Source organism: Varroa jacobsoni, unplaced genomic scaffold, assembly GCF_002532875.2.
Source record: "Varroa jacobsoni isolate VJ856 unplaced genomic scaffold, vjacob_1.0 scaffold_96, whole genome shotgun sequence".
Classification (NCBI taxonomy): Eukaryota; Metazoa; Arthropoda; class Arachnida; order Mesostigmata; family Varroidae; genus Varroa; species Varroa jacobsoni.
In genome coordinates this window covers 25,789-44,616 of record NW_019212998.1, presented here as the reverse complement: position 1 = coordinate 44,616, position 18,828 = coordinate 25,789, and the positions used below count along the sequence as shown (strand labels likewise).

General features: G+C 39.0%; 1 protein-coding gene across 1 annotated transcript; it reads right to left on the bottom strand.

Annotated features, from left to right (window-relative positions):
• Positions 1-12,892: 12,892 nt before the first annotated feature.
• LOC111264299 (lethal(3)malignant brain tumor-like protein 4) lies at positions 12,893-18,745 on the bottom strand. The gene is made up of 7 exons (XM_022840069.2): positions 18,295-18,745; positions 16,980-17,103; positions 16,513-16,688; positions 16,050-16,298; positions 15,671-15,860; positions 14,998-15,468; positions 12,893-14,744 (listed from the first exon to the last, which is right to left on the bottom strand). The coding sequence occupies exons 1-7, from the start codon at positions 18,366-18,368 to the stop codon at positions 14,538-14,540; spliced, it is 1,491 nt and encodes a 496-aa protein (XP_022695804.1). The 5' UTR covers positions 18,369-18,745; the 3' UTR covers positions 12,893-14,537.
• Between the last annotated feature and the right edge of the window lie 83 nt (positions 18,746-18,828).

Below are 18,828 nucleotides of genomic sequence, written 5' to 3'. Positions count from 1 at the left end.
TTCTTTTGATAATAACGCGAGTAGTCTGTTCCTCCAAAATAGAGGCAATGCCTAAGTAAAAGAAAAAGTATCATGCACTATAAAGACGAGCAGATCATTGTAATATTCAGAAAAAAAGAACACATTTTTCAACGTCACCCTTCTGCGACGCACAGAAGTGGTAAAATCGCGTCATCCGACAGCGAATTTATGTTCGTGTTTCGTATGTTCGGTCGTTAATATCGAAGACGATAAGTCGTCCATTGCCACGACGAGCTACCGTGTGATGAAGAAGCTAGCACTCTCGTAGAGCAAATATGATGCACACCTTGAACAAGTATATTTTGGAAGAAGTTGCGGATATATACATATCATAGTGCCTTGATATGTGTCGCCGTTGAAATCAACCGCTTGGCTCATGCCACGGTGCACCGACTAAACGTAGCGGAGAACTAACAGATTCTAACATATACCTTTCTGGTGCCAAAACGGGTGGTAAAATCTTTCATATTTTGTGCTATATGTGCACGTATTTGTCCATTTATAATATTTAGCATATAACACGCGTATGTATCGATAAGCGTGGCTATGCTCTAAGGTTGTAACTTGTTTTGACTGGACAGTGGTTCCATGCGACGTAACGACAGTTCGTAGAGGCACAGTCTAGATAGGCATATGTTCCTACCGCACTGTATCCCTTTGTATTTTCTAGCCCTTTAAATGACAAAGGGTAGTTCAACTCGGGGATACGTATAATTAGTGGATTGGCTTTTAAACGACTAAAACCGGACCGTCTATCAGTACTTGTTTGATTCGATTACCAGCTCATCAAATAGAAAACCCGAACGTATTTTCTGGGCTGATATTGTGTCCGTTTATGTAATATTTACATAACCTATATATCGCGATGTATGCGTTCATGCACTGAGCTACCGCAGTTTTTTCTGACGAATGATTGCTACATGTCTAGTTCTAAGGAAACACAGCTATCTACCGTTCGCTTAATTACTTGTGATGCGTGCGACATGTCTCTAGGTAGGGAAAAACCGACTCGATCACCTCTTGTACTCGTCACAATAAGTTGAGACTGATAACACGTAACGCTTAGCCGAATATAACTGATATATAAATCGAACAACATTTAGATAACCTTGTCGCAATGTGGCGACACTGCCATAGGCGCTTCCAAGATTTTGAACCGATTCTAAAAACCATAGATTCCCTAAGCTTTCGATTAGCAGATACGTTGGCGGTCCTTGTTTAGGTTTTTTGTTTGCGGAGCGAAAGACTCGTGTTCAGTGCACTGTGAATAGTATCGATTAAGAGACTTTCAGCCCTGAGTTCGCAACAAACAATTGCATTTACGATGGCCGTCTGCCTATGGCACTGTTTTCGATCCTAACCGCACTACAATATGGCTGATTTCTAGAAACAACGATAATTGTTGCAATACGGTTTTTAAAAAGGAGAACCGAAAGCTATATACTGAACCTGCCATAAGTATATATAAAGCTAAACGGATTTGTGCAGCATCGTATGATACTTACAGGGGTGAATTGTTCTACTTTTACAAGGACCTTGATTAATCTGCGTAGATAACGCTTTGTTGTCGTTGTACTCGTATGCAGAATCTCCATTAACTGCCAGTTGAATCTAAATTTTAAAATAACCAAGCAATCTAATTGGTACTTTAGAATGCTTGATCTCATAGTAAACATAACGTAGCTCTGCTAATAACATACACTACACGATGGGTGTGATAAACAAAAAAGGAGACACGTATAATGTAGTACCATTTTAACAAAAGGATTCACTTCCATTGAACTGTTCACGTCAGTAATTCGCTGTACAATATTACATAGACAAAGCAATCAATTATTTATGGAGCGCTGGGTTGTGAAGCCAGTTACTGTGTGCTGTGTGTGACCCAATTCGTTTTTGCACACGTTAGATCTTTTTACCGATAATTAATGTATCGTGATGCTTGACAATTGGCACAGCCATTACAACGAAGCTATCGTTTCCTCATCTTTGTTTCATAATTTTTTTCAATATTGAACGAAATGTACCGAGCTGAAAAGTATGGCTGAAGGGCTTGTTTGAAACGTTCGGCCTAAGTTGAAGCTGCACGTATCTGAAATAAGATTTCATATAGGTTTCGTCTTCATCGCTAATGGGATGTGGAATATATATGGGATGGATAATGGAAAAAACCGGGACTCTATCAAACTAATTCTTTCTCTAATGATCTCACTCATTCATAGTTATGAGTAAATTAATTCCAGCAAACTTCTACTTGATTGTTTTGAAGATAGTGCAGTTTAATATGAAACATTAGTATATTTAAGGCCTATCTACAGACGGCAATATGTTGCCACGTTAAATAAACCAGTTTAACGTGATCGAGACTCTCCAGTCGAATAAGAACACGTTCCTCCCGGAAAAACTGCTTCTATGTCTTAGTTCAATCAGAAGGCGTCTATAGGTACATGGAACTGTTTAATCGAGGAGTTCTTCAAACTAGGCAACCCATACTTTTTGTCTGGGTCTACGGAATTTTCCGTTTCAGGCTGCCCATTATTTGAAGATGCCCATTTGCAGTATCGGCAAAGCAGTTTAGAGAGAACGTATTCAGCTTCTTTGTTCTCTCAAAAATTCGAACGATGGTAAAAGCTGTGACTATATTTGTCATAATTCCTTTACTTGCTCGCTCCCTCCACATTTGCCGTATTGAGTTCCCTACCGGAATAAACCTCTGAAATAATGCCGACAGCTGTACTGGGGTCTGTCGAAGAAAAAACAATTAAAAGCCAGTCACAGAAATTTATCTACGTACTGGCAGAATACCGTGTACTTACCGCCTTTATGTCGAAAGGCAAAGGCGATCTTCAAGTTGAGACCCAAGCTGGTAGGGGAGAAATGCAATTACATAGTAGTTTTAATCAAGCTTTGAAGCGTCGCTCGACTTCGCTGGCGGCTTTAAGCCCGATTCCAAAAGGACAATTCGGCTTTGGTGGGGCAACGTCAACAATGATTTCTCGCTAAAATGCAAGCCGGCATAGGCATAAGGGCACTAAACAGCTCATCTATGCTGTACCGAATGACTGTAGAACCGCCTAAGAGAGGGCATCAAAAGGACGGACTTTGTTTGAAGCCGTCAGAGTTTGTTGCTCCGAGTAGATACCAGGACCAAATATAAAAACCAATGTTTTACCCTATTTGAAAAAAAAAATAGATCTCTCAACGTTCGGACGGCTTAGGTGTAGGGTGAAATCCTTCTGCTAGAAGTGCTAAACTAAATTTCAATGCTTTTCAACCGCATATAGCCCGCCGCGCTCGCCGTAATAAGAATGGTGGTTCGGCCATCTCAGAACTGAATTTCTGATGCAGTACTTTTCCCTTCTTTGAGAGAGTTTGGCTGAGAATATATATGTGAAAAAAATTGGGCGCAAGGATTACATACAAGACGACAAAAAAGATCAGTTCCAACGTTTTAAGAACTGAATTATTTGTTTCAAACTAAAGTATAGAATATAGCGACTAAATATTTCAGTATTACAATTAGATGACAATACGGTGTCATTTGCAGAGGATAAATATTCTGCAATGCTATGTTCGCGTAACTCTGTCTATTGTGTATTGTTTACAAAAAAAAAAATCAACAAGTGTTAGAAAAGCCTATAGCCTTGTACGAAATTTTCCCCAATTTAAATGATGACTCCCTGCACAGTCGCGTCATATATTGTTTGCCATACACGTTACGTATTTTAGTAGCATTTTTCTACAAAAATATTTGTCTAAAAGCCGGCTTCCTAAATCGTGCAGGTTACCATGTTAGCTTAAGACAGAGTTTCACAATCTATTTCTACGAGGTGCGTGGCTAATGCGGCTGGCGTTACGTAATTCTTTGTTTCGACAACTCTTTGGCGAACTAACGGTGAACAATTTCTAAGTGACTGTGCTTAGTCAGTCGTCGTAACGGGCTTTACCGTCGTGTCCCAATCTTGCTAGCTATAAAAATACTTAGAGTGTTAATAATATATCCTGTTTATTTTCTAATGCATCCTGGACGTGTCTAGTGGAAACAAGTATGATCTAAACGCCCGAAATTTGAAGTTCATTACCTGCCAAATGCCGACCGATACATCGACCGCACCGTTCTGTGTCAATAGCCCGATGAATTAGCAGCGGTAATCATTGGGCAATAAACAACGCGAGGTTCTAATAAAACAAAAGAACCGAGAATATTGGCGAAGTATTTTCCACGACATGTTTCATCATAGAACAACTGCTAACAAAAAAAATAGTAACGCCGTGCACACAAAGAGTGTCCGTCTCGCTATAACATTAGATAGAAAGAGGCCTTTATCCCCGAAAATCTCGGCGGAAACGATATTAACCAAAAAAAAAAAAGGAAACAACTCGTTATTCTATATGATTCTTTACATGTGTCCGTCGTTACCGGCAGCCGAACGACCACGGACCTAACGAACACCACATGATCAAGCGCAAAATATAACCCGTTTTTATTTATTATTAATATATAAAATAGTATTATTATCATAGGAATACCATATAAGTATCACTTTTCGGTAAAATACTTTTTCTGGTCAGCTGCGGCCGTTGAATACAATTAGCTTGGCAGTGCCGACACTGTTGATATTCAGTATTGATGAGTCAACGATATCTCAGTTTGTAAGAAACCACCACTATGGATGTGAAAGCAGTTTTTTACGGAAATTTATTACAACGACGACGATGGATTTAAGAGATGTACGCCCACTTTCAGTCGTTGAAGATTCGCTCAAACAGCGGTGGGTATCACCTGAAATGTTAGTCTACCGACGGAGACAGTAGCCTTCCGGATGTCAGGTTTTGTGGTTGGATGTTATCAGCGATTTTCTCCTCAAGCAAATAATCGGTATATAAAGAAATGGAGAAATCTACTCAATATTTTGATGGATACAAGAAAGGTCCGAGCGTTTCATCTTCGAGTATCTCAATGTTTTTGAAACGAAAATGCAACGAAACAAGTCTACCCCATGCTGGTGTTAAGAAAGAAATTACGGGCCTTCGTGAAGACTGCTTGTCAGAGGGGAGTGCTGGAAAGCACGTTCATCACACGTTATAGAAACAAGTTAAGTTATTAAATTCTTGCAAAGAATGTATACACGCGTATATTGCCTTTGTCCTGTTCAAGTTTTAATTATTGCTACATCTTGGTCCACAGTGTCAATTTACTGCATATAGACCCCAAGTGCATTTTCCGATACGGATTAATTGAACCGGCAGCCTACTTGTGGTAGAGTTTTCACTACGAAGAGCTCTATAATTGGAATCGAACCCATCGGACTCTTTCGGCTTTTCGTCACATTAGTACTTTTTGTGTGTATCACGAACGTTACGTTTGAACGTCTTCAGATCCGTTGATCGACCTGGATTAGGTGCCGAGCTCAGATAGTTGGAATGTAACACGGTTGCAATCGTCATCATCGAGTCGCTTGTGATCGTCATATAAACGTTATTCTCCACAGTCATAACCTGGGCTAGCAAATATTAGAAATAAAACTAGCGACAACAAACATCGAGTTACTAATCTGAAAGTGGAAACAAACGAATTCGCACACATTAAGCATCCAAGGTACCGATTGCGCGAGGGAAAAGAGGGTAACCATGTATCTCGTAAACGCTGCATTCGAATGGAGACTATTATCATTATTATATATTATTGTCACATGGTTTTGCCGAAGTTACCTCAAGGCGTCTCAGGTACCTCCGAATAGTGGATTCAATCGAAGTGATCCATCCAAGGAAATTCGTTGGTTGTTCCCAGCCATCGACTTTTGTCCTAAGTAGCTTGAAGATCACTATAAAACAACGTAATGTAAAACGTGAGAATAGGAAGAAACGTTATGAGCTTCAAAAGCATTCGATAACGTAAGTTCATAGAATTATCCCATATCAACTCCTTGCTTGTATCAGCAGTCAAAGTATACTACATGCATACGAAGGTCCTAATAGCAATATTTACACTTCTACCTGGGGCCCCAACAATTAGTTGCGTCATGATCCAACTGGAAAAAATACGACTTCAGAAAGATGTTCAGGTGGTCGTAATGATAAGTAAATATGTGACCACTGCTGCGCACTCCATTCACTTGCTATTCTAAATAGTCCGTAACACTATATTTTCGGGCGAACTTGACGTGTTGACGTGTCCTCTCAGATAGTTAATCTTTGATAATCGAGAAGAGGTTTTTCGTTATTTTGATACGAGGTATCCCGGCGTCGGCTTCGTTGTGCGAACAAACGAATTAAGCAAAATGTCTGCACCTCCAAGCCCTGCTTCACTAACTGCGGTCACTTGAGGGCGTCGCAAGAGCCTATGTTTCGTTCAGCGCGGGAGTTATGTTGCCGTGGATCCGGGTTTCGAAGTAGTTACAACAAACTTTCGATCCAATCACTTGAATATCAAAAGTCGATTGTGTATTGGACACCACTGACGTTCGAGTGAAACCTCAGCATCCAATAGAAAAAGTTACATCATACACACATAAAAAGTGAAACCAGTATTTTTCTTAGATAAACATAATAAAATTTGATTTTATATTGGCATACTTTGCTACTTCCATTGCATGTTTAACAAATACTTATTTGTAAAGTTAACATCATCAGTACTGAACGGGAGTTTGGGTCTGCAAAGGGCACATAGCACCGCTGGAAAAATACCCTGTGACGTTTGCCCCACAGTCTCGTAAGTGTCAGCGAGACTTCGACTGGAACAGAACTAGACTAGAACTATTTCAATACCGAATTTAGCTATCTTGATAATAAGGCACAGTAGTTGGGGTTGCGGGCTGATCATTGACAAGTTATTCGGCAATGCCGATGCCGTAGTGCGCTGTATATGAATGGAGCAATCTACGACTACAGAAACATTGTGACCGCATAATGATTGAGCATACGAAGTCCATTTAGAAATCGTAATTATCCCTACGTTGCGACGACAATATTTTTCAGTCATTTTTTGATTGATAATGTGTCGTACCTCTTTGCAACGGGATGTGAAAATCTTCAACTGTTGAATCGTACCATGCCGAATGGCTACCCCATAATTGTATGTCTAGTCACTCTTGTTTGTATGTAAAGCAAGTAGATTTAGTTGCCAATTCAGCTTTGACTTAGTATCTGTCGTGGAAATTCCCGTAAAAATCTATTAATTATTTCAAATGGGAGACCGCAACTCATCTTGTTGTTAACTAGCTATAAGGGCGCTAATATTGATATATATATATATATGATGATAATATAAAATTGATTCATGTACGGAAGGCCACTAATGATGGTAATAGCACAAATAATGGTGGTAATGATACAGGGCCAGTCTCGAAAGCTCCACTGCATGCTATACAATAGAATAAACACGAGGTGACAGACCAAACTCAACTGGGCATTATACCGATAACACATTGGCTGCTGCTGCTGCCACAATCCTCTTTAAATTATTGTTACTACTTTTTCTAGGTGTCTGAAACCGATACTCAGCATAACCTCCCACCAAAGAATAATGCCGACAGTGCGCTTCTGTAGTTTCCATTACTAAATAAGAAATTTAGATTTGATTAGTAGGATATCTGACAACTCTCACAAAACCGTCACATACGATGTATCGTACCCTGAACGGCTATGGGTTTTTTCGCAAAGCTGGAGATGGGTTTCATTTCAAACACCGATTATGCATCAGCGTTCGATGTGTCGAAGAGCCACTATTAACAATACAATTTTTGGAAATATTCAGCTTAACCAGAAATCGCTGTGAAGTAATTAAAAAAGGACGGCACAAGTGGGGACGTAATAATAATAACGTCGTTCTCGAACTTCCAGGTTGGACCGTTATGTGCTGTGATAAGGGAATCTGATTCCGTCTTTTTCGTTACGTCTGCATGACCTGTTACTACGTGTAAAATACCGACAGCTAACAAAGTTTCCGCGTTGAATATTGAGCACATTTTTGCCAATAGCAGTGTGGTGATTTGGAATGACGCGGTAATGTATAAATGGGTCCCAATTATCTACCAATACATATATGTCTCCTATGAGTTGTCGCAAGGCTATAAATTAACTGAAAAGATTGTTCCTTCCCATAACTACTTAACGTCTTAGTATGAGTACTGTGTATAAGAGGTTTGTCTAGTTACATCGTTTGCCCTTAATATATATCGAATCTTCGACAACCCTCGTCGTTGAAACCTCTGCTGCACCATTACTGTTTCACTCTGAGATTATTTTTTCTGCACTCTGTTCTATCACGATCAGCCCTTCGGAATCGGCCGAATGAAGTGTTGTCTGTTTCGGTACGCACGAGCCACCTTTGCTGCCTTCAGTACATAAAGTAAAGATAATCCAATACATCAGTGTCCAGCTGATATCGGGCTTTGAACATAGGTGCCCCTTCTGGATTCTCCTGCTAGAGATAAAGTCAGATTTCATCCTCGACAAGGAAGGTCTTCTAAGTAATTCTTCCAAGTAGTAAATGACTCTGTTTGTTAAAAAAATATTATTGACAGTATTAGGTGACAGGGACGAACCTTGATTTAGCGCATTGTTTTTGACGGCATCCGCAGTTATTAAAATGAGAAAATCATTCCAATCAAGACCTACCCTAGTAACATGCTAAATAGCTAATTCGTTTCTGCGCACGCTAGATAGATGGTGGTCGTAATCGAGGAACAAGTAAAATCTTCTATCAGACATGAAAGACCTACACATTTTTCGGGTTTTACAATTTTTTTTGGAATTAATGATTGATTTAACTTCAAACTCACAGGTGCTATCGAGTAATAGTCATGTTGATGCTAATATCTGTTGGTTCATAGGAAAAATCTAGCTGTCGTTTTACAGTTATCCACACAATGTGTAGAATAAGCATTTGCCTCGTTTGACGATCGGCCGATATTGAGCACAATCGGTCGAACCGTAACTTTATGTGTAATACACGTGACGAAGTGTTATTGCCATAGTCTCTTTAACACCCCAACTTATACCGAAAAAGGCTAACTTAGTTAATCGAATAAGAAATATTCGATTTGATTACGAACGAACAACTGGGCATCTAACAATATTCATTTTTAACATTAATGTTACTTTGTGATACGCATAAAAGACACTTGCGAAATAACAAAATACAGTGCAGAAACAATATTCAGCCAATAACAATTATAATATGACCCTGGGATAATAATATATTAGCTAGGTAACTACACGCTAAAATATAACACATATGGATGGACAAGGAACAAGCGAGCACAATCCGAAGTAGTCAGATGACTCATTAAATTAGTACAAATCGTTATGAAGCGTTTAACGAATGGACGATCATAGAAACTTGACGAAAAATCACTGGAAACCAAATGTTGTAACATAACTTATCACAGTTAAAAATGTAGGCGGGGGTATGGCGTAGCTCAGAAGGATATATCAAACACTTTTGGGATATTTCTAAAACCACTTCGACTTGAGGAAGTAACATGAAATATCAGTCATTTGAATTTTCGAAGCTTTGCTTGCTCAACAAAATAGGGTACTATTCATTTAGAAAAGAAACTTTTATCTGTGACCTATGTAAATCGACCAGCTTCTATCAGGTTTAAAAATTATGCCGCGGCCGCTGCAATCTCAGCAGCAAAAGTTCTTAGTACGTCTAATGATTTGTGCGTTTTCTAAATGTTTCAGCAATTGTCTTGGTAGTACTACGTACAAGTTCATAGTTTAGTTAAAACCTTATTTATTTATATCGAATGGGAACTTATTATGGCAGCGCTTCTACGGTATTTCCAGGAATGTCCTGCTGTACCCACACGGTGGTACCTGTCAATTATAGTCGTTCGATTCGATCGTTCACAAGCGATGCACTCAGCTAGCTTTGTGCTGCTATCTGAGTATTCCTTATAGGTGCGGAACATTAACTATGTTGCGGGACCCACAACGCGAAAGGTAGTGGGAACCAGATTATTATTTCCGTTACTACAGAATAAGTTGAGCACAGGAAAAATTCCGCGCTATAGCCACAAATCAAAACACTTTTGTGTACAGTTGCTTCTTGCAGACACCCATGTGGTACTACGTAGATGACGAGCTCTGAGGGAAAAATTTTTAATAATTCGGTTTTGTTTGTGTACTCACTTTCTGCTCATCCAGTATTTGAAGCCAGCCAGCCACTTTCCTCAAATCCTTTTTCGAGACTACGTTAAACCGCAAACTGCATTATTGTATATGTAGCAGAATCTTTTATGGATTGTTTGTGATATGCGTTTTGCAACGCAGATACTTCTTTTCCTGTTTTATTGGCCTTAATAAACGACCAGTGTGAGCCCGTGGTGCAAATATTCAATGTGCCGCAGGTATGTTAAGGCTATACGAGGTTGTTTATTTCGCTGCAATATCATTTCCACCTGTGACATCCCCGGCAGAAAAAGCCTCGTAAGGTCCTTGTTGGGGTTCTGTCAACGCTGAGCCTATAATCAAACTGCCCATGAAGGAAGTTCTGAAACAATTTCATTTTGCATATACTATGACTAGATCTGATTACAGAGATTAACTACCGTAAGTTTGTTGGCCCCTTTAGAATCTGAATGTCCATTGATTATTCGAGGCAATAAATACTGGAAAATTCAGTTTAAGTTACTGATTACTTAAGCTTCGTACTTGTTGTAATGTTGAACGCCTTAAGAAACGAACTAATTTCAATGCGGAGCAAAAATAAGTGTAACATTCTAATCGTGACTGCAAAAACAATCTAACGCGTCCGTCCAGTATCGACACAGTACTTTAAAGCAACAATTGAAAAAAAAAATAAAGATCACTAGGTAGATACCTAGTAGACACATCAGATATCGTCGGGTAGAGACGATTTATCAGAAAGAGCAGCTTTGTTTGTCTGATCTATCAGCTCAATACATTTTCCGATTCTTTTTCAGTCAGAAGAGCCTCGCCTCCTTAATCATTTCACCTTTTCACATATCAGTCACGGATCATTATAAACAGAATTATTATAGAGAATGCAGATCAGTCTTTGTCTACGTATCGGTGAGTCAGCTGGCCTTCACTGTTTTACCACATTATGGGATGTTATGAAAAGCTGACCGTTTAAAACGTTTCACTGAACATTACACTGTGTAATTACAAAGCTAGTTAGTTCATATCTATTTTAGCAGTTGAAATGATACGGTCTTTCATGTTTGAGTTAAGTATTTTTTGCTTAGGTAGATACACTGAATCGCCATATAAATTTCAACTGTGAACATATGCTACCACCTAACCTTGATTAGACGTAAGCTTTAGATATTAGCTTTAATAAAGGCACCCCCATGCACAAAACAGGTCGATACGCTTAATCAAAATGTACGAGTGATCGCTATTGGGTTTCCTAAAAGCGTTTACTGATTAAGGCCTTTGTTGCGTTTTTGCAGTCAATTATATTGGGCGCGTCGTAGAACGCATTTTTAGTTTCTTTGTGGTTAACGTTTTTACAGAGATGCAGCGTGAAATGCTTAACACTGGCATTACGGTAATCATATTGAATAGGAAACATCTCTGGTCACCAGCAACATTCTGCAAAAACATTAAAAAAATAGATTTTCCAATGAGCGAACTTAAAAAATTATAAAAGGTTACAATTAGTTGTCATACGGCTTAGAATCCTGTTCTTTTCAAACATTTCAGACTCTTAGCTTAGCTCAGCTCCAGAATTAGCTATTTCTTTTTAAATTACTCAACGGTTTTGTCCAGTCCCTTAGTTAAATCTAACTTTGATGATAACGAAACAGATGTTCGATATGTAATAAGAAATAACAGCTAATTTAGGGGGATTGCTTTGCGATACTGGATTAGGCATATTTCTCGCACGAGCAAAACTACTTTGATTTCCGAACTGCAGTGTTGTCTCAGGACCGGCTGGAACTCTACTCGTAAAATCGCCATTGTTATTGACGTAACTTAAATGTTTTAAAGTAACTTTTGTGTAATAGAAAACACGAAAAACATTTAGACGATGGTCTCATGTTGTTCATGTAGCGAAATTACCCAGTTCATAGCTTTTTAAGTAAGTTACACAATATCAATATGCTCACGGTTGGATATATTACATTGTTAAAATGTTAATTTTCTAACCTCGGTTTAATCGAAAACATTTGTGCTTTAACATTTTTCAGAAACTTATTTTAGGAATATTTCAGCAAAACGCGTTTTTTCTTTAAAAAAAAAACTAATTATGTAAAATCATTAACGTAAAAACCTTTCAATATGTGTTTCTGCACCAAATTATCCGGCCGTTTGAAATGGATATAATTTAAAACCATAATCTAACCACTAATCTCAGCAAGAACACACTATACAAGTCGCGTCAAAATAGAGTTTTTCGGAAACCTTTACCGTGAATATATTGTTGGACAAGGATTGGCAAGGGTTCGCCAAAAATATGACAAAAAAAACCCAACTGACTCCGAAGGTATCAACTTTTTCTAGAAACTTTAGAAAACTTATCCCGGTAAGCGGTTTCTCGGCCGAAACTACAAACCTCAAAAATTAAGAATAACAATAAAGTTTATTAATCGCATATTTAACGAGATATCCTATCACCACCTCGAAAGACAAAGAAAGTTTAACATGGACTGACTAGATACTCAGCAACCAAATGCATGGAAGGCAAAATCAAATAACCTTTTTAACAGAGAAACTAAATATGCGGAATAATCCGCTAATGCATAGCTACTTGCAAACTGAAAAGTCTTTTATTAAACATCGTAGATTCGCCACGCAAATGTTTCCTGTTTTACATTGACTCCATTTAAAACAGCACAATGTTTAATGAAAGAGAGAAAAACGTTTTCCTACGTGCATAAAAATCACCACGACCTTTGATTGACTCATATTTATTTTTCTTTCTTAAATCATATTTCTCAATTTGTACACATAAGCGCATGCTTCCTGTACCGCTTTTTATATAAATACACGAACTGTACATGTAAACAGTTCCCATTGACGGGTACTATTATATTACACAGATTTCTACCATTACTCAGCGCTTCGTTTTTTAATGACAAATGCATTTGGATTGTTTGTTCTGGGCTAGCACTGCTTTTTAGATGAAATACCTTCCCTTCAATTCAGACAATCGATTGTTCATTATACTTTATGTTTAACATATATAGGTGATTTAGTGATACGTAAATTAAACGTGTGTTAGCCAAGATGATAACGACTATCTGAGCAGACGAGCTGCCTCGTTAAAGCATCGCTGACGTTTTTTTTCTACTGAGCAAAATTTCATTCCGGTCAAGCGGCTCAACGTAACTTAAACCAATCTTCGATCTACGCAGTAATGTAGTTTCTGCTTAATGTAAGCAGGTGATTTAATGGAACCTACATGTACGATACATTTCTTGTCAGAGCACAACCTAGACTGCCAGACTGATGAAGCCAATTAAACGGTTCGCCCGACCGAACAGCCTGCCTCATTAAACTTTTGCTGATGCTATCACTATTTTATCAAACGCTTGCTTAATACACTTAGATGACTTACGTGCTTGTAACAAATTTAGGTATATCGGTACAAAGATAAGAAAGATTGCAGATCTTTCTTGTTCAAAACTATTCAAGTGTCATTAAAAATTTACTCTATCTGCACCGCTTTACCGCTGAACCTTCTTTGAATAAACACCAAGCATTGCCGTAAACTTACGTCTTTTTTTTACAAGTTGTGTAAACTTGAGTTAAGTTCGGGCGATAATACTCAACGAACATTCCACAATACTAACCTCCATAACCGCAAGAGACATCTTCTAATATTTGAAGAATATATAAACACAGCAATGCACTTAATATCTGACAGCGCAGTACCTAACAACCTACCACCGTATTCCCATCAGGTATATTTCAACGTCGCGTGTACGCAACAGATTTGAGACCATCACCGGATAGCCAAACTTTATACCCAAACATAGAAGTATTTTATAGAGTGTATTACTAAAAATAGCTAAAGCCTTGCCTTTTTTACTATACGTATGTATATAATGTGTGTAAGAAATTGTTAGCTAATCCAGACCACTTAGAAAGATGGAAAAATAAGAAGATAATCGACTTCATTAGTGATAAGAATCAAGTGGAAGAGCGCTAGCCTGCACCGAACCACTTCGTACGATATATTGTCACTGTTTGGACAACCTTATCGTTCAACCTGTTCCTTACAAGCTGATATAAAATAATCGGCTTAGATGTAAAATTAAAATACACAAACGATATTTATGAAAAAGTAGAAGCCGCTTCATACATAGGGAACTCAATATAAACACTATCTATCATCGGATCTAAGAACCGGCGCTTAACACGCGAAATGCAGTTATTTTTCTTTCCTCTTCCAAGATTGTCTTACTAAACGTTCAACATACATATATGTCTCATAAGTTTACACAATTATTATACTAAAGATTAGCCGCCGTTTCGCCTTTTTTGACTAGACGACACAGACTTGCTTGGCGTTATCACCCGTTGAAGATGAGTTGTTATTGAAGATGAGCGACGAGACTATGAACCTTGAGCGCGACTCCTAGCTTTAGACGAAGTACATCAGTGAGGTCTTCCCGACGAAGGCACAACAATGCTACACCGTCGACGGCGTTTTGTCGAAAAACGTTACCTAGTGATGGAAGGCCGGTAACGCGACTGACCTCATTTGCAACTCGAGCTACATCCCACTGTTCGACATCGGCCTGCCAAAACAAAGATACATGCATATTTATGTCAGGAAACACGTTGGTTGTAAACGTACCCTTGAACACAATTATACGGCAAACTCTCAAAGAAATGTGGTAGACTCATACAGGTCACTCACGAATTCATAACGCATGGCCGTTCCAACATAAGTGTCAATTCAGCCGTTCTTTGTGAATAAAATGTTGAGTAATTTTTTTAATAACCCGCATAAGCCCAACAACGGGTTATCCATTAATGAGAAAATCTTACCTCTGTAACTGTTCCCTGTAAGTTATTTTTCCTTCTGTAGTCAGTTTCTAACGATGAAGGCGGCGGCAAGCAGGCGAATATGCTATCATGAACCGCTCTTCGTAATGTATTTTCGCCAGTTGCTGCAGCTTTGTGTCCAAGATGAACACCTCCCCACCCACGGACACTGCGAGTCTCCACCCGACGCGGCAGAATTCGTTCGACATTGTGTCGAGCATAGGGACAAAACTGAGGAGAATTGTGCGTCGTATGCCCGGGACTCTGCACGCTGCCCAGACCTCGGCAGCCCGGGGCTGCAGAACAGGCTTCTGAGCGGCGTGCTGGTCCCGAGGGTTCCAGTGGGTGAACGTTTGCAACACACCATCCAGGGTCGTGTAAATCCTCAGAGTCGGCATCAACCCAGAAGTCATGATAGGATTGCGTCCAACCTTCAAATCGCAGCTGGACTGAGAAGGGCTTTACCTTGACCACCTACGTGAACAAATGTCCAAACAAAGGCAAATCGTTTCCTATTACGAAAACACTCGCATATTTCTACGGAATTAACGATGTAGGCTTACTGCCTATTTCTTGAATATATACCTCATGAATGTGCATATTTGAATTGTTCCTAATTCCAATGAAATTCTAAAAATGTTCCATTTTTACTCTATGAACGCTTTGATCGACTTACCTGCGCTCTTCTTATGAGTCGCCTATTGTATGGGTCGACCACTTCAAAGGTTGCTCCTAGCAGAATTGAGTGGGGCTCTCGCCGTTGTGGGGACACAATGGACTTGCTTTGCTGTTCACGAAGGTACTGTGCCCATGTTGTAAATGTCGGTGGCAAAACGCTTAGTGAGACTTCGTTTCGATCGCAATGGCTGGAATTGATTAGAAGGCAGGTAAGTTTAGAATAATCATACATTTATTAAGTAAGAGAGGTGATCTAAACATTTTTATATGCGAAATACGACATATCTTGAAAATAAGGCAAAAAATGATTGGCGGTGAAAGGTAGAATAAAAAAAAAAGAATCGTTGAACGAAACTACGAAATTTTCCGCTACTTACCCGACGCTCCCGATGTACGGGGAGTCAAGAATATACCACTGGTCATAATCATCACCAGATGTCCCATCAAAATGAACAAGAATGCGTTCTGCTAGTCGATCAATCACTTGTGCAACTCCCCAGCGGAATGGAGCTCTGCGTTGTTTTGCCTCGAGGCGATCTCCGATGGAAACACCTGCAGCACACTTGCCTCCGTTATCGGCACCATGCGGTCGAAACAACACTCGAGGGGCGGCTTGTGCCCCGATGCTAAGTGTTAGGCAGTAATAACAAAGTTAAGAGACAGAGGAAATAAACATGGTTAATTATAACCCTTTCTTGAAGCCCGCATTAGTTAGAGTTTTAGACAGGCCATTAAGCTAACCTAATCACATTGCACTAGTTTTTTTTAGCATCAACACAACAGTGAGCCTACTAGCAGTTAAGACCTGACCTTCGTTCGCAACCAGTGTAGTTCACTTACCGCCGTAAGTAGGATGACCACGAAAAGGTCGTTCCCTCTGACGGGGGCACACTCAAAGTCCTCCCTGAGCTTTCACAGAATCCACACGGAAATATGCCCCATGAATCGTGATTTAGCCAAAAATCGTATACGTCTGGATAGCCATCAAGGTGAACTCGCATTCGACTCCCTAGCACCTACAAGCATTTCAAAAATATAAAATAATTTAAGAAAAGTTTTAGATATCAGTTCAAGATGAAAATGAAACTGAAGCATAAATATCAACTGAAAAATTCTATGAAGGCCTCAAGAGTTCTTAGTCAACGCACACAACATTCTCCATAGGCCAAATCGGTCCTTAAATATGTACTGCACTTCTATATTTGTTGCATCTTTAATGTTTTACATCCGCCTTTCTCAAGCGGATTCACAGGACTAATGTCGGAATATGCAGATATAAAAAAAATATAGTATACAAATATCCTTACCTCTGCCACTGAGGCAACGCAAAATGTGCTCTGATGACGTGGGTCAATAGCCTCGAAACGCATGCCAACTTTGAACGGACACGGTGTTTGAATATCCAACGTTTGTAAATCCGAGAGACGAAATCTGAAAAGATCGGTCAACTCTTCTCTCAACAAGACTTTACTAAACATATTTATAGTCCGACACTTTGTTCCAGTTGCATTTACTGGAGAAAATCGAAACGGCTTTTTAGTATATTCACCAAGTTCATATTGAATTCATTAAAAAAGGTTTTTCTTATAAATTTTAGCAGACAGCTGCTTGTAGGCATTCCCTGAGTTTAGTCCTGATGGAGATATACTATACGTTACCACGTTACCATAAAGTTCGCACGAGTTGACACATGTTTATTTCAAAAAGAGTAAATGTCAGTCAACATACTACCCCTTGTCTCTTTCAATATCAAGTTTATAGTATATCAAAGATCAGTCAAAGCGTTATATTTTTATATGAGAAACCCTGAATTTTAGTCCTTGCTTCTAATCGGTATGACCTGAATCGCACCTAATTATTGTTCATGATATTAAAATCGAAAGCAACGATAGCAAATCGAACAAAAATAAAGATCTAATATAGTATTTATTATTAAACATACAAGTCTATACCATATGAGATCAGAACTAAGATATTAATATTGGCTATTTGATGTAAGCGTCAGTGTATTTACGTAACTAAGCAACTAAACAGCAGAGAATCGAACGCGTGATCTAGATAATAATAATAATAGAAGCCCATCATCAGCAAAATTACGGAACTTTCTTAAAAAGAAGGTTTATGGATAACTAGTTGATTCTCATTGCGTCACGACAATGTCATACTCGCACAGAAAACTAGAAGAACCTTTTAGCTTTACAGTATTTTTCTAATTTGACAGAAGAAACGTGGCTAAAATTAAAAAAAATTACTGGTTAAAGCTGCATTGATATTTCGCTTTGTTTACACATGCTGAACTCAGGTACTCTCTCAAAAAGGGTTAACGTAACGTAGTAACTTTATATTGGACAAAACAAACTCTTAACACGAACGCCCAATCGTAACTATAAAATTCAGTGGTTAATAGGCGCTACCAAAAGCACCAGTTGCCAGCTGACTGCAGCTGGTGTTTTTGATCATATCAAATAAACAAGGACAAGCCGCCAGCCGATACCTGTAAGTTAGCGATTTCATAAAAATTGTTCTGGCCAATAAAGTGTTTTTGTCTGTTACGGATTAGGCGCGAAAACGAATCTCTCGAACAAAACAAATTCCAAAATTGCTTCGAATAACTGTTCATACTTGATCTGCGTTCCTCGAAGAGTCGCGACTCCCGACTGCCATATGAGGCCTTCCTCTTCTGAAAGCAAAGTCATTTTAATACTGCACACCCGCGCGTACTCGTAGCTCGCGTTGAATGTAATAAACAAACACTTCGTGAAAAGTATGGAGTCACAACGGCAATTTTCACTTTATACTTCTTCTTTTTTGCCCCGACAGCAAACAGAACTGCTGCTATCCAAGACACATTCACTAAACAGTTGGACGAATGAACACATTCAGACGGGCTACTGCTGTGTTGATGCCGGCGGCCGGTTGAAGCTTTGCACTGTTTCTCTAAAAAAAAAAAAAAAGAGAGACTAAGCGCATAATATAGAAATTGTACCACTAGAACTATATATTTTAAGTCATGTCAACACATTGAATTGTCACAAACATTTAATCACACAGATTTATGTTCTAGCTTCAGGAAACAGCTCAGTAGAGCTAAGTTCAACTGCAGTAGGGTACTCAATGGCATGAACAAAAGTAGAGAAAAATCCATCTGCAAAAATG

What these genes read in the sequence shown, in the direction of transcription:
- LOC111264299 (XM_022840069.2), bottom strand. Translation starts at nt 18,368, where the DNA reads ATGACTTTGCTTTCAGAAGAGGAAGGCCTCATATGGCAGTCGGGAGTC. An exon ending in GCGTTGCCTCAGTGGCAGAG is followed by an intron (nt 16,689 to 16,979) that starts GTAAGGATATTT and finishes AAATGCTTGTAG; the next exon opens with GTGCTAGGGAGTCGAATGCG. An exon ending in GACTCATAAGAAGAGCGCAG is followed by an intron (nt 15,469 to 15,670) that starts GTAAGTCGATCA and finishes TTGTTCACGTAG; the next exon opens with GTGGTCAAGGTAAAGCCCTT.